Below are 17,428 nucleotides of genomic sequence, written 5' to 3'. Positions count from 1 at the left end.
TTCTGATGTTGCGCCAACAGTTGTTGCCTTCTCACCAAGCTGCTTGCCTATATTCCTGTAGCCCATCCCAGCCTTGTGTCAGTCTACAATTTTATCCCTGATGTCCTTACACAGCTCTTGGCCATTGTGGAGAGGTTGGAGTCTGTTTGATTGAGTGTGTGGACAGGTGTATTTTATACAGGTAACAAGTTCAAACAGGTGCAGTTAATACAGGTAATGAGTGGAGAACAGGAGGGCTTCTTAAAGAAAAACTGAAAGGTCTGCAAGAGCTGGAATTCTTACTGGTTGGTAGGTGATCAAACACTTATGTCATGCAATAAAATGCAAATTAATTACTTAAAAATCATACAATGTGATTTTCTGGATTCCGTCACTTACAGTTGAAGAGTACTTATGATAAAAATTACATACATCTACAAGCTTTGTAAGTGGGAAAACCTGCAAAATCGGCAGTGTATCAAAAACTTGTTCTCCCCACTGTAGTTATGAAACTAACTAAAGTGGGATCGGCTGGCTACAACAGACACCATCGACAGAACCCACTGAGATCTCAACAAAAACACTAGGACACCAACTGACAGAACCCACTGAGATCTCAACAAAAACCCTAGGACACCAACTGACAGAACCCACTGAGATCTCAACAAAAACCCTAGGACACCAACTGACAGAACCCACTGAGATCTCAACAAAAACCCTAAGACACCAACTGCCAGAACCCACTCAGATCTCAACGAAATTGATCAATGATCTTCTAGATGTGCATCACTTTTACAGTAGATTAAATGCTGTGGTAATTAGTGATATCAAGGGACTATCTTATAATTATTGTTAAATAAAGAAATGCTTGACATTCATTTTTAATTTGTTGAATTATGTTTTTGTCTGGATTGAGTGTTTCTGTCTACAATCTCCACAACACCCTACTACCCCCCAAGTATTTTTCACAAATTTGCGGGGGAAAAATACTTTTTTTGCTCATATCAAGCAGCTTTAGGATTAACTAGTGATGTAATTGATGATAATGTCAGGTGGTGATGTCACAATGATATCTCTCATCATGATTACGTCACCGGTGGTGTCATTCATTTTCTTCTCATTCTGTGTTTCTGTTATCTAAATCTCTAACATCCCTTTCTACTCTCTCCCTCTCTGCCCAGCTCTGCGTATTGCCGTGACAACAAGGTTCGCGTGGCGATAAAAAAGATCAGTCCCTTTGAGCACCAGACCTACTGCCAGCGGACGCTCCGAGAGATTAAGATTCTGCTGCGCTTCAAACACGAGAACATCATTGGCATCAACGACATCATCCGTATGCCATCCATTGACCAGATGAAGGATGTGTATCCTTTTCCTGTGTAATGTGGTCAAGAGGATGTGATCAATCGTTTCTTCACACACACCTCACTTTCATAAGGACAATATTGTTCTGACATTGTTAGGAATATTTTTGCCCTCAGGAACATTGCTGTAAAGTTGTCCTCAAATTCATGTGCAGAACGTTAGCGGTACAGTGGAGTTTTTGGAGGGTTCTCCTGGGAGAGTGATTGGGCGTTCTAAGGCAGACCTGTTTTGTCTTCTGGATCAAATGCATGTTGACCATTATTTACCAGGTCACTGAACTACAAACACATTGTTATTTACATCAACGACCTGGGAGCAATTAAGGTTAACTGTCTTGCTAACTGATAGATTAACGTTTTTCACCTTGTCGCCTCAGGGATTAGAACCGGCAACCTGTGCTACCCTGTCGCCCTCATTAAGGTCAGGTCTGGTTAGGTTGCTGTCCCAGTTCATCAGATTCCTTAAGCCCCGGTTCTCCAGGTACATTGTGCAGGACCTCATGGAGACAGACCTGTACAAGCTGCTGAAGACCCAACACCTGAGCAACGACCACATCTGTTACTTCCTGTACCAGATCTTGAGAGGCCTCAAGTACATCCACTCTGCCAATGTCCTGCACCGAGACCTCAAGCCCTCCAACCTACTGCTCAATACCACCTGTGACCTCAAGGTAACTAACCCCTGACCTTAACATGCTGTACCAAGGCCCTTTATGTCTGGCTGGCTCCTTCAAAAAGTAAAAAGATGTCCATGAGATGCATCGAAGGACCTAGTACACTGACCGTGTCTCGAGAATGACTGAAGGGCCTAGTTCACTGACCGTGTCTCTAGAATGACTGCTCTTTGTTGATCCCTTCTCTAATGAGCCTCTTCTTTTAACTAACTCCTCTTTCTCTTATCCCTGCCATCCTCCTCCATTGTCTTTAGATCTGTGACTTTGGTCTGGCACGTGTAGCAGACCCGGACCACGACCACACAGGTTTCCTGACAGAATATGTAGCCACTCGTTGGTACCGAGCGCCTGAGATCATGCTCAACTCCAAGGTGAGCGCCCTTTGGTGACAGGAGAGATACACAACACCCAACAATTATAACAATAACACAACACCCAATAATAATAATAATAATAACAAAACACAAAAATAATAACCCCAACACAACAACCCATAATAATAATAACCCCAACACAACAACCCATAACAATAATAACCACAAAACAACAACCCATAATAATAATAACAACCACAACAACACAACACCCCATAATAATAATAACAACCACAACAACACAACACCCCAAAATAATAGTAACAACGACAGACCGATACATCGACTGCATTACTGCAGAAGCTGCACCGATCCGTCTGTCAATCTGCCGTTCCATCCTTCCCTCACTCGTGAACAAGACCCCTAGATACTTAAACTCCTCCACTTGAGGCAGGCACTCTCCACCAACCTGAAGTGGGCAAGCCACCCTTTTCCGACTGAGGACCATGGCCTCGGATTTGGAGGTGCTGATTCTCATCCCCACAGCTTCACACTTGGCTCCAAACCGTCCCAATGCATGCTGAAGGTCCTGGTTAGAAGGGGCCAACACAACATCATCTGCAAAGAGCAGAGATGGAATTGTGTGGTCCCCAAACCTGACACCCTCGAAATTCTGTCCATAAAAATTACGAACAGAACCGGCGACAAAGGGCAGCCCTGCCGGAGTCCAACATGCACTGGGAACAAGTCTGACTTACTGCCGGTAATGCGGACCAAGCTCCTGCTTCGGTTGTACAGGGACCTGACAGCCCTTAGCAAAGGACCCAGGACCCCATATTTCCCAAGCACCCTCCACAAAATGCCGCGAGGGACACCGTCGAATGCCTTCTCCAAATCCACAAAACACATGTGGATTGGTTGGGCAAACTCCCATGAACCCTCCAACACCCCGTAGAGGGTATAGAGCTGGTCCAGTGTTCCACGGCCCGGACGAAAACCACACTGTTCCTCCTGAATCCGAGGTTCTACTATTGGCCGTATTCTCCTCTACAGAACCCTGGCATAGACTTTCCCGGGGAGGCTGAGAAGTGTGATCCCCCTATAGTTGGAACACACCCTCCGCTCCCCCTTCTTAAAAAGCGGGACCACCACCCCGGTCTGCCATCCCAGAGGCACTGTCCCCGACCGCCACGCGATGTTGCACAGGCGTGTCAACCAAGACAGCCCCACAACATCCAGAGACTTGAGGTACTCAGGGCGGATCTCATCCACCCCCGGATCTCATGACCACCTCTGTGACTTCAGCCCGGGTGATGGACGAGTCCACCTCTGAGCCCTCATCCTCTGCTTCCTCAATGGAAGACGTGACAGCGGGATTGAGGAGATCCTCGAAGTACTCCTTCCACCGCCCGACGACATCCTCAGTTGAGGTCAACAGCTGCCCACCTCTACTGTAAACAGCGTTGGTAGGGCACTGTTTCCCTCTCCTGAGGCACCGGATGGTTTGCCAGAATCTCTTCGAGGCCAGCCGATAGTCCTTCTCCATGGACTCACCGAACTCCTCCCAGGCCCGAGTTTTTGCCGCTGCAGCCCGCTTGGCCTGCCGGTACCCGTCAGCTTCCTCAGGAGTCCCACAAGCCAACCAGGCCTTATAGGACTCCTTCTTCAGCTTGACGGCATCCCTTACATCCGGTGTCCACCACCGGGTTTGGGGATTGCCGCCTCGACAGGCACCGGAGACCTTACGGCCACAGCTCAGAGCGGCCGCTTCGACAATGGTGGTGGAGAACATGGTCCACTCGGACTCAATATCTCCAGCCTCCCTCCGGATCCAGTTGAAGCTCTGCCGGAGGTGGAAGTTAAAGATCTCTCTGACAGGAGACTCGGCCAGACGTTCCCAGCAGACCCTTACTGTACGCTTGGGCTTGCCGAGTCTGTCCAGCTTCCTCCCCCGCCATCGGATCCAACTCACCACCAGGTGGTGATCAGTTGACAGCTCCGCCCCTCTCTTCACCCGAGTGTCCAAGACATACGGCCGCAGGTCAGATGAGACGACAACAAAGTCGATCATCGACCTGCGGCCTAGGGTGTCCTGGTGCCACGTGCACTGATGGACACCCTTATGCATAAACATGGTGTTCGTTATGGACAAACTGTGACTAGCACAGAAGTCAAATAACTGAACACCACTCGGGTTCAGATCAGGGGGGCCGTTCCTCCCAATCACACCCCTCCAGGTGTCACTGTCGTTGCCCACGTGGGCGTTGAAGTCCCCCAGTTGAACGATAGAGTCCGAGCACTTTCCAGCACCCCTTCTAGAGACGGGCGGGTACTCTGCACTGCCGTTCGGCCCATAGGCACAAACAACAGTGAGAGACCTATCCCCGACCCGAAGGCGCAGGGAAACGACCCTCTCGTTCACCGGGGTAAACTCCAACACATGGCGGCAGAGCTGGGGAGCTATAAGCAAACCCACACCAGCCCGCCGCCTCTCACCATGGGCAACTCCAGAGTGGTGAAGAGTCCATCCTCTCTCAAGGAGTGTCGTTCCAGAGCCCAAGCCGTGCATAGAGGTGATCCCGACTACCTCTAATCGGAACCTCTCAACCTCACGCACGATCTCAGGCTCCTTCCCCGCCTGCGAGGTGACATTCCACGTCCCTAGAGCTAGTTTCCGTGTCCAGAGATCGGGTTGTCTAGGCCCCTGCCTTCGACTGCCGCCCGATCCTCTTCGCACCGGCCCCTTATGGTCCCTCCCGTGGGTGGTGAGCCCACGGGAAGGCGGCCCCACGTCGCCCGTTTGGGCTGAGCCCGGCCGGGCCCCATGGGGAAAGGCCCGGCCACTAGGCGCTCGCTTACGAGCCCCAAACCCGGGCCTGGCTCCAGGGTGGGGCCCCGGCTGCGCCATACCGGGCGACGTCACAGAACTCAAAGTCTTTATCATCAACACAACACCCCATAATAATAATAACAACCACAACAACACAACACCCCATAATAATAATAACAACCACAACAACACCTAATAATAATAATAATAATAATAATAATAACAGCAACAGCACCCCATAATGATAATAACAACAACAGCACCCCATAATGATAATAACAACACAACACCCCATAATGATGATAATAATAAAAATAACAACACAACACCCCACAATAATAATAACACCCCATAATAATAATAACAACAGAACACCCCATATTAATAACAACAAGTTGTCCTAAAGTTTTTAGAATCACAATTTCTTGAATATGTTGTTTGACTGTTTCCTGGATATCATTGAATATGTTGTTTGGCTATTTCCTGTTTTGTGGTTCTACCATTGTTACCAATACTTTTGTTTTTCCAGGAAAGTGATTCCATTCTAGTGCATCAGGCTTGTTTCCAGGATGTTGGTCAGAACAGTTCTGTAGCAGTGAGGTTTGTGCAGAAGGCTAAAGCAGTGGTTGTCATCCAGCTGTGTTGTAGCTATAAACTAGTTACCTGAATGAAGGACTCAAAGGCATGTTGACAGGTTTAGTTGACTATTTGGTACAGTTAACACACAGGACAGTTGGGGTCCCCATAAGATGTTTGTGAACCCCTGGGCTATTGGTCAAATACTTTAGGTCTGCCAGTTGGAAATGCTTCAATTGCCTTAGCAGGTCTGTCTGTTCCGGCCATGTTACTGGGCGTTTCTATCATCAGGCCATGTTACTGGGCGTTTCTATCATCAGACCATGTTACTGGGCGTTTCTATTTATAAATTGTAAAACTAGGAAAGCAAGTCTTTATCGTAGTTTTTTTTTTCGTGAGTATCTAGAAATGACTGCAGTTAATTTCAGTGACCACCACATCAGTCTAGATGTTTTCCCACCTGGCTTTGGACTGTTGTCTTGCTGTGTTAGTCCGATGACTAAGATGAATCTACGACATGTTTATGATTGCACAATTTTCTTTGTCTCTCAGGGTTACACTAAATCTATTGACATCTGGTCAGTGGGCTGTATCCTGGCAGAGATGCTGTCCAACAGACCCATCTTCCCTGGGAAACACTACTTGGACCAGCTCAACCATATACTGGGTACACACACACTGTTCACACAGCGCATCCAAGGAGTAATCACACCTGTCCACATTTTGTATTGTAGACTTCATTTATTAATGACTTAACAATTATTGCCATAAATATGCGCAATATGCCATAATTTCAAAGCAAAAACAAGGTTTTCAAAAGTTGTACCAATCTATTGAAAATAAAAAATATCTCAAGTATTCTGACCCTTTACCATGACCCTCCAAACTGAGCTCAGATTTCTCAAGAACTGGTTTGGAGTCACAGTGCATGTCAGAGTAGAAAGTCTAATAAAATCTCTGTAGACCTCCAAGAGTATTGAAAGCTTTGCATTGAAAGTTCCAAGGAGGACACTGGGCTCCATTGTGAAAGGGAATACATTTGGAACCACCAGGACTCTTGTTGGAGCCCTGAGGCCCAATTCAATTACACAGACCAGAAGGGCCTTGGTCAGGAAGGAGACCAAGAACCCACTGGCCCTCTGCAACACGGCTTCGGAGGTGGGAGAACCTGGCAGAAGGACAACCATCTCTACGGCGCTCCATCAATACGGCCTTTATGGAATGGAAAGACAAAAGTCACTTCTGAGTAGGTCAGGTTTTAGTCAGGATGGAGGGGAGGAGCAGAAACACAGAAGTCCTTGAAGAATACCTGAAAATTGCCCATACTCCCAGTCCCAGGCAGAGCTTGAGATGATCTGCAGGGAAGCATGGGAGAAACTGCCCAAAGGTGTGATCACTGCCAGGTGCAAAGGGAATGTTCTTTTTTCAATAAATTGGCACACATTTCTGAATGTTTTCACTGTGTCATTATGGGGATATAGAAAGTTCTACCTTTTTTTTTTTCCTCAGTGATAAAGTGTGTCTAAATATTGGGAGACTGAAGGACTGTGAAATATTTCCAAAAGCACTGTAAATAACAATTGTGTTAAAAAGCTGTGCTTCAATGTAGAGGTATAATCTGTCAGCTACATTCATTCACATTATTATTTTTGCAATGACACAGCTGTACTGGTGAGCCACACCAGGGCCCAGTTCATTACATCTTAACCAATGCACCACACCAGGGCCCAGTTCATTACATCTTAACCAATGCACCACACCAGGGCCCAGTTCATTACATCTTAACCAATGCACCACACCAGGGCCCAGTTCATTACATCTTAACCAATGCACCACACCAGGGCCCAGTTCATTACATTTCTATCAGAACATTCCAGAGCATGGCCCTACCAAATTCACCCCAGGTGTTTCCTCCAACAACACAGGCTCACTTCCCCTTCAGGATGAGAGCTGTGACTATTAAGGACATTTCTGATGATAGTCATTGGCCAGCCAAAGGTCTATGTTTCCTATAAATACTAAGAACTGCATGAATGCCCGGCCATCCCATATTTAGCATTTAATTACATGGAGAAACATACACTCTTTAAAAAAATATTTTACTGAACATTTACTACGTATACATTTTTCATGAGACCACATAAATTGTTAATATGGTGTTTACAGGTATCCTAGGTTCTCCTTCCCAGGAGGATCTGAACTGCATCATCAACATCAAGGCCAGGAATTACCTGTTGTCTCTCCCGCTGCGCTGTAAAGTGCCCTGGAACAGGCTGTTCCCCAACGCCGACCCTAAAGCGTTGGACCTGCTAGACAAAATGTTGACCTTTAACCCCCACAAGAGAATTGAGGTGGAGGAGGCTCTGGCTCACCCTTATCTGGAGCAGTACTACGACCCCACGGATGAGGTAATGGCCCTAACTCTAACCCCCCTGGCCCTAACTCTAACCCCCCTGGCCCTAACTCTAACCCCTAACTTGAGCCTTCTGTTTGTCTCCTGTTAGCCTGTAGCAGAAGCTCCCTTTAAATTTGACATGGAGCTGGATGACCTCCCCAAAGAGACACTGAAGGAGCTCATCTTTGAAGAGACGGCACGTTTCAACACTGTCTGCAGGTCCTAACCTACATACAGGTACATAGTCCTAACCTATAGATGACAGGTACATAGTCCTAACCTACATACAGGTACATAGTCCTAACCTACATACAGGTACATAGTCCTAACCTACATACAGGTACATAGTCCTAACCTACATACAGGTACATAGTCCTAACCTACATACAGGTACATAGTCCTAACCCACATACAGGTACATAGTCCTAACCTACATACAGGTACATAGTCCTAACCTATAGATGACAGGTACATAGTCCTAACCTACATACAGGTACATAGTCCTAACCTATAGATGACAGGTACATAGTCCTAACCTACATACAGGTACATAGTCCTAACCTACATACAGGTACATAGTCCTAACCTACATACAGGTACATAGTCCTAACCTACATACAGGTACATAGTCCTAACCTACATACAGGTACATAGTCCTAACCCACATACAGGTACATAGTCCTAACCTACATACAGGTACATAGTCCTAACCTACATACAGGTACATAGTCCTAACCTACATACAGGTACATAGTCCTAACCTACATACAGGTACATAGTCCTAACCTACATACAGGTACATAGTCCTAACCTACATACAGGTACATAGTCCTAACCTACATACAGGTACATAGTCCTAACCTACATACAGGTACATAGTCCTAACCCACATACAGGTACATAGTCCTAACCCACATACAGGTACATAGTCCTAACCCACATACAGGTACATAGTCCTAACCTACATACAGGTACATAGTCCTAACCCACATACAGGTACATAGTCCTAACCCACATACAGGTACATAGTCCTAACCCACATACAGGTACATAGTCCTAACCTATAGACGACAGGTACATAGTCCTAACCTATAGACGACAGGTACATAGTCCTAACCTATAGACGACAGGTACATAGTCCTAACCTATAGACGACAGGTACATAGTCCTAACCTATAGACGACAGGTACATAGTCCTAACCTATAGACGACAGGTACATAGTCCTAACCTATAGACGACAGGTACATAGTCCTAACCTATAGACGACAGGTACATAGTCCTAACCTATAGACGACAGGTACATAGTCCTAACCTATAGACGACAGGTACATAGTCCTAACCTATAGACGACAGGTACATAGTCCTAACCTATAGACGACAGGTACATAGTCCTAACCTATAGACGACAGGTACATAGTCCTAACCTATAGACGACAGGTACATAGTCCTAACCTATAGACGACAGGTACATAGTCCTAACCTATAGACGACAGGTACATAGTCCTAACCTATAGACGACAGGTACATAGTCCTAACCTATAGACGACAGGTACATAGTCCTAACCTATAGACGACAGGTACATAGTCCTAACCTATAGACGACAGGTACATAGTCCTAACCTATAGACGACAGGTACATAGTCCTAACCTATAGACGACAGGTACATAGTCCTAACCTATAGACGACAGGTACATAGTCCTAACCTATAGACGACAGGTACATAGTCCTAACCTATAGACGACAGGTACATAGTCCTAACCTATAGACGACAGGTACATAGTCCTAACCTATAGACGACAGGTACATAGTCCTAACCTACAGACGACAGGTACATAGTCCTAACCTACATACAGGTACATAGTCCTAACCTATAGATGACAGGTACATAGTCCTAACCTATAGACGACAGGTACATAGTCCTAACCTATAGACGACAGGTACATAGTCCTAACCTATAGACGACAGGTACATAGTCCTAACCTATAGACGACAGGTACATAGTCCTAACCTATAGACGACAGGTACATAGTCCTAACCTATAGACGACAGGTACATAGTCCTAACCTATAGACGACAGGTACATAGTCCTAACCTATAGACGACAGGTACATAGTCCTAACCTATAGACGACAGGTACATAGTCCTAACCTATAGACGACAGGTACATAGTCCTAACCTATAGACGACAGGTACATAGTCCTAACCTATAGACGACAGGTACATAGTCCTAACCTATAGACGACAGGTACATAGTCCTAACCTATAGACGACAGGTACATAGTCCTAACCTACAGACGACAGGTACATAGTCCTAACCTACAGACGACAGGTACATAGTCCTAACCTACAGACGACAGGTACATAGTCCTAACCTATAGACGACAGGTACATAGTCCTAACCTATAGACGACAGGTACATAGTCCTAACCTATAGACGACAGGTACATAGTCCTAACCTATAGACGACAGGTACATAGTCCTAACCTACAGACGACAGGTACATAGTCCTAACCTACAGACGACAGGTACATAGTCCTAACCTACAGACGACAGGTACATAGTCCTAACCTACAGACGACAGGTACATAGTCCTAACCTACAGACGACAGGTACATAGTCCTAACCTATAGACGACAGGTACATAGTCCTAACCTATAGACGACAGGTACATAGTCCTAACCTATAGACGACAGGTACATAGTCCTAACCTATAGACGACAGGTACATAGTCCTAACCTATAGACGACAGGTACATAGTCCTAACCTATAGACGACAGGTACATAGTCCTAACCTATAGACGACAGGTACATAGTCCTAACCTACAGACGACAGGTACATAGTCCTAACCTACAGACGACAGGTACATAGTCCTAACCTACAGACGACAGGTACATAGTCCTAACCTATAGATGACAGGTACATAGTCCTAACCTATAGACGACAGGTACATAGTCCTAACCTACAGACGACAGGTACATAGTCCTAACCTACAGACGACAGGTACATAGTCCTACAAAAGATTCGATTTGACTGGGATTTTCCAGTGGATGAAGTGTCAACAGAGATTCTCAAACAGAATCTGAGTCAGTCTCCTCTCTACTGCTCCTCTACAGATCAGACTGCTCTGGGCACTCCTCTACTGCTCCTCTAAAAATCAGACTGCCCTGGACACTCCTCTACTGCTCCTCTAAAGATCAGACCGCCCTGGACGCTCCTCTATTGCTCCTCTAAAGTTCAGACCGCCCTGGACGCTCCTCTACTGCTCCTCTACAGGTCAGACTGCCCTGGACGCTCCTCTACTGATCAGACTGCCCTGGACGCTCCTCTACTGCTCCTCTACAGATCAGACTGCCCTGGATGCTCCTCTACTGCTCCTCTACAGATCAGACTGCCCTGGACGCTCCTCTGCTCCTCTACAGATCAGACTGCCCTGGATGCTCCTCTACTGCTCTTCTGCATTGTGTGCTGACCAGACCCCTCCCTCTGACCAGACCCCTCCCTCTGACCAGACCCCTCCCTCTGACCAGACCCCTCCCTCTGACCAGACCACCACCTTCGGGAATGGTGTCAGGAATCAGTCCCTCTTTATTTCTCTCTCCATAGTTCTGTTTCTGCTTTAACTTTCTGATCCTCAACCTCTTCCCCTCCTCCTCAACCTCCTCCCCCTCATTCTCTTGTTTGTCTGCAGGTTGTGGGAGGTTCATATCTTGGCTTATTGTGGAGGAGCTGCTTGTCTTATGTGTATCAAGCCAAGGTGAACAAATAGAGGTCTCAATGTCCCAATTCACTGTGTTACCTATAGAGTGCTCTGCTTGGGTTCCATAGTGTCCCACAGGGAATATGGTGAATTTGGGTTCTGGCAACTCACCCTTGGGTTCTGGCAACTCCTGTTCAAACTAACAGTGAGTGACTTTACTGTTGTGTTTTTAGTGCAATCTGTTGTTTATGGTTCAGTCGTTATTGTTGCCATGCTGCGGCCTTGGGAGACTGTTGTCTGTCTGTTGTCTGTCTGTTGCCATGCTGCAACCTTGGGAGACTGTCTGTCTATTTTTTGTCTGTCTGTTGCCATGCTGCGGCCTTGGGAGACTGTTGTCTGTCTGTCTGTTGCCATGCTACGGCCTCGGGAGACTGCTGTCTGTCTGTCTGTTGCCATGCTACGGCCTCGGGAGACTGCTGTCTGTCTGTCTGTTGCCATGCTACGGCCTCGGGAGACTGCTGTCTGTCTGTCTGTTGCCATGCTGCGGCCTCGGGAGATTGTCTGTCTGTTTGAGAGGCTTTACGTTTTCAGTGATCTTTTTATCCTTTTTACTTTCAAAGTATCTGAAGCCAAGCTATGATCAGGGAAATCAGAGATGTTATCAATGACATCATAAGTGACATCATAGATGTTGTGACATTACTCTACCAAGACCCCCCAGCAATGTTGAAATAAACTAATTTATGCAATGACAATACTGATGATAACTAGTCAGACAGACCATATGTTGTTGAGACATGGTAAAAGATATAGGGGGGAGGGGCATATGATTGATTGACGGGGTGGCTGGTCTTAGTCTTTGAGTTTATTTAGTGGGTGTTTTTTGTTCTGGGGTTGTTTTTTTCAGACTTTCTCTATTCACTTAGGAACCTCTTGGTAAATCAAATTCAACTACCAAAGGGATTGCTCCCACAAAGACAGACAGAACAATGCTGGAGTTTTCACAGTGGCAACAACGCAAGCTTAAAGCTCCTGCCGCAAAACTATGGTGGTTAGGGACATTTATTTAAGTTGATTAGAAAACAATCCCTCTCGTGTCTGTAAAATAAAAACTAAGTGCATCTGTGCTGAATGAGTTTCTGTCCTCGTTCTGTTTGGGGCTCTATAACAGTTTGACTGTGCCCTTTGCCTGACTGTTAAAAGTTCTACATAAAAACATGCTATTCTGATGTAGGTTGTCTTTGCCCTGCTCCAACCACCTGGTCCTGCTCTGCCCTCTTCCACCCAGCAGAGGGAGCTGCTTCTTCATTTTCAATTTGCTGTTGTTTTAGCTTCTACATTTGTCTTCTACTCTTCTGATCTCAGAGAAGTTAAACCAGGTTCTATTAGTTGGAGTGCTGCTGGACCTGTTAGCCGTATGCTAGTGTCCGTCAGTCATGGGAAGATGCCATATCTTAGCCATAAGAAACTGAACCGGCTTCTTTATTACACATCACCTGACCCCTGGAATACAGACATGAGTTAACCATTCAGAACAAGGCACTTAAAAGGTTCTATGTGCAGTATTATGATAAATGTATGCAAAACTTATTTTTAAGGGGGAGAGGCCTCACACAAGTATGAGGGCTTACACCTTCTTTTGATTTATCCACTTAATAACTTGCTTATTATAATTTCTTGCTCTTGAAAAAAAGATGTCTCCTTTGAAAGCCAAAACCTTAAAGCCTGTAATATGTTTCTAACTGCACGCTTAAAGCATTTTATATTGTACACCTTATTACAGAGGCATTAGTCAGATGACATGACATTTATATGGTTGTAACATTTAGTCTGCTGGAGTCATTGGATTGGTTTTAAAGGCTCTTCATGTGGTGGTGTATATGCATGTTAAGATGGCAACATTCATTGGATCATTGTTAGAACATATGTTAGTCTGCTTCTCCTGTTTCCCAAACTCCCAGACAAACTAGCCGTCTGCATTGCACTACTTTTTGTCTGCTACCATTATGTTGGCCATAGTTACTCAGGCCAAGATACAGAACCATTTCAATTGGAGCTGGCTAGCTAGTTGCCAACTACCTCAGCTCCCATGACTAACTTAGAGACAACATTTCCCATGTAACCCCTCCCCACCACCACCACACACACACTCCAGTACTCCATTATATCACGTATCAACATGTACCACACTTCTTTTATTGCCACCAAGTCAAATGCCAAGTCTTGAGCTCCCAGCAGGCCTTGTGTTCAGATGCTCAGTGAACAGTGTCTGTTTAGAGTAGGTCAAGGCCTTGCTCCTCCAGCTAGTTTGCCCAATGATAATTGCACTTGCATTCTATATAATACTGTTAGAATGCCACCAGTAACATTTCAATGCTTTCTATAAAACATTACGCCATGGGACATTAGTCTACATAACGTTTGCAGACCAAGTCGCTAAACGAAGAGAGGGCCAGCTAGGTGGACGATGTTAAGCTCTATATGACTTCACATGTCCACTGAGGAGTAGAAGCACAGCAATGCAACCCGTAATCCTCCTACAGAAGGCACCCGCTCTGAGAGCCACTGGCCACTACATACCCCTCACTGCTGAACCTGTCTAGGTACACCTAGAGCTATCCTGTAAGAAATATGCCAATACAGACCTGCTTTGAGTCTCAGTCCGCGTTGCAAACCTGTCTGGTTCTTTGTGCCTTTCTTCTTTACTGTCTTCAACTCCAAGATGTGATGAGCAGCGTTGTCTTGTTGGGGGTCCGTAGTGATTGCAGTGTATTCTATAAAAACAAATAATTTTAAGACAAAAAAAAGTCATTTAAAGCATCATGGTTATGTAATTTTAAGATTAGTTCTGTTGGTAAAGCTTTGTGATTGTGATTCTGTACTGAAAAATATGAAGACTGAACTTTTATTTTTATTTTTTACCCTTTTTGCCTTATTTTTTCTTGTTTTGTGCAAAATGTTTTTATTGTATAATGAATGTTATGTTTCTATCAAATATTAATCTTGTTTAAGAATTGTTGCCGTCAATTCAAATACTTCTATGTATTTTTTGATCAGTAGAAAACCTTTAATTGTGAATTGAACTTCTTTAAAGCTAAAAAGAAAAACAAAATAAGATCCACATTTCATGCATTTTTTTGTTGTTTCTGTTAGCGTCAGTAGCTTATCAGACAAGGTTGGAACCAACACCTGGTCTGTGCCTGAATTACTTCTGCCAAGCGGAAGGAGTTGACTGAATATCTGCTGATGTTGAAGATGACTGCCATTTTTAAAAAAACAACAACAATATCAACCTTGTTATTTTGAATCTGTGCCATGACATGTAACCTGGAAAATAAAGACACTGTATCCTGGCAAAAATCTTACGGTCTGATTTCTTTAGAAACAATCATTAAGTCCCAGGGCCCTCATTTATCAATGTTGTGTATGTACAGATCTGTTCGTAAACCATGCGTGCAATCATTTCTAAGCAAAGTGTGGGATTAATACATTTTTACTTATACTTGAGAATGTCTGTAAATGTAAGCACACCTCTGACCATGCATACACCCAGCACCTTGTGGTAGAAAAGTCAAACTGCTAAGTACCATCCACCAAATGGAGAACAGATTGACATACTGGACCAAATCATAAACAATGAAGAAAGAACATAATAAATTAATAGTTTATTAATGTATTGCTTTTATAGACAATTTTTGCCAGGGTGTTATTGAATTCATAAACATGAAACCATTTAAGCCAAATTGAATAATTAAGTAAATCAGAAAGAGAATGGAATGTCAAGTTGGAGGCAATTTAGTTAAACTAGTAAAATAATATAGAAGGCAACACTGGGTCCTGTGTGTTAAATCGGAGGGCCTGCTGTCTGGACCTATGGCTGTCTCTATTCTCACTGTATATAAATGATGTTTCTCTTGCTGCTGGTGACTCAAATCCATCTTTATGCAGACAACACCATTCTGTATACATCCGGCATTTCATTGGACACTGTGCTTACAAACCTCCGGAAGAACTTTAATGCCATACAGCACTCCTTCCATTAACAACTACTACTGAACTCGGGTAAAACTAAGTGCCTTTCAACCGATCACTGCCCACACCTGCCCGCCTGACTGGCATCACCACTCTGCCCACACCTGACTGGCATCACCACTCTGCCCACACCTGCGCGCCTGACTGGCATCACCACTCTGCCCACACCTGCGTGCCTGACTGGCATCACCACTCTGCCCACACCTGCGCGCCTGACTAGCATCACCACTCTTGATGGGTCTGCGTTAGAATACGTGGACACCTACAAATATCTAGGTGTCTGGTTAGACAGCTCACTCTCCCTCCAGAACCACACAAACCATCTCCAGTCCAAATTAAGTCTAGGGTTGGCTTCCTTTTCAGCAACAGGGCCTCCTTCACTCATGCTGCCAAGCTTGCCCTGATGAAAATGACCATTGTACCAATCTTAAACTTCAGTGATGTCATATACAGAACAGACTCAAACTCTCTCCTGAAGAAACTGAATGTGGTCTATCACAGTGCCATCCGTTTTGCTACTGGAGCCCCATATAATACCCACCATTGCAATCTCAATGCATTAGTTGGCTGGCCCTCATTACACACCCAGCGCCTATCTCACTGATACTAATTCATTACCCACCGGCCACTATCTCACTGGTACCAATTCATTACACACCCGGCCCCTATCTCACTGGTACCAATTAATTACACACCTGGCCCCTATCTCATTCAATTCATTTACAAGTGCTTGCTGGACAAAGCCCCTCTGTAGCTAAGCTCACTGGTCACCTTAGATTTACCAACCCACAGCCCCCACCTCTTCAGCTGCCACTCCTTCCAGTTCTCAGCTGCCAACGACTGGAAAGAATTACAAAAAACCCTGAAACTGGAAACCCAAATTCCCCTCACTGCCTTTAAAAAACACTTGTCTGGGCTACTGAGCATTCATTGTACATGTAAACTTTCCTCCATCATGGGTACACTGTTCTTGCACATAGCTGCCCTTATTATCTCTGTCATGCCCCATGGCACATTTGCAGTAGTGTCATGCTGGCAACAATAAGATTATTAAGTCTGCAGTAAAACGTGATTTTAATAATAATAAATGTATCGATTTTGACACTTTGCTTAGTGTATTTTGTAAAAATGTATTGTGGGAAATATTCAGGAGAGTAGATAGAATAATTATATGCAAAGAAATCAAGGGTTACTGTGTATTTGCAATTGTTGCTGATGTTTTACTCCGCCCATCCCATTGGCCACAATGAAACTCAATGGATATGAAATACATATTGGCCTATACAGAAAAAACTGTTCTATACGCCGCGGTGAATGTATTGTAGGAAATGTTCAGGAAAGTTTATACAGTGATTATGTGCAAAGAAATCAAGGGGCACTTGATTATTCCTTTTGTTAATGGAGGTGATAATCACCACTTGTTGATTACTAAATTCAGTCAATGATCTAATGTAGTTGTCAATGACTTATATTAACTGACCATTATTCTGCTGTATCACCTTTAGAGATGTAGATGTATTTTATCTGTAAAAAATATAAAATTAATGTTTAATGTGTGAATGTG

The 17,428-nt window shown here is 44.7% G+C and overlaps 1 protein-coding gene across 1 annotated transcript in view; it reads left to right on the top strand.

Moving 5' to 3' along the window:
• The window catches only part of mapk1 (mitogen-activated protein kinase 1), a 37,106-nt gene extending 21,998 nt beyond the window's left edge, over positions 1-15,108 (top strand). Inside the window, exons 2-8 of the mRNA XM_034296450.1 lie at positions 1,161-1,343; positions 1,825-2,014; positions 2,272-2,388; positions 6,290-6,404; positions 7,904-8,145; positions 8,242-8,369; positions 11,249-15,108. Of these exons, the coding sequence (XP_034152341.1) occupies positions 1,161-1,343; positions 1,825-2,014; positions 2,272-2,388; positions 6,290-6,404; positions 7,904-8,145; positions 8,242-8,358 (964 nt within the window). The 3' untranslated portion in view covers positions 8,359-8,369; positions 11,249-15,108. The remainder of the gene's footprint in view (positions 1-1,160; positions 1,344-1,824; positions 2,015-2,271; positions 2,389-6,289; positions 6,405-7,903; positions 8,146-8,241; positions 8,370-11,248) is intronic.
• Positions 15,109-17,428: the final 2,320 nt, after the last annotated feature.

This window comes from Esox lucius, chromosome 13 (assembly GCF_011004845.1).
Source record: "Esox lucius isolate fEsoLuc1 chromosome 13, fEsoLuc1.pri, whole genome shotgun sequence".
Taxonomy (NCBI): domain Eukaryota; kingdom Metazoa; phylum Chordata; class Actinopteri; order Esociformes; family Esocidae; genus Esox; species Esox lucius.
Note: the sequence above shows the minus strand (reverse complement) of the source record. Positions and strands in the feature narration are given on the sequence as shown.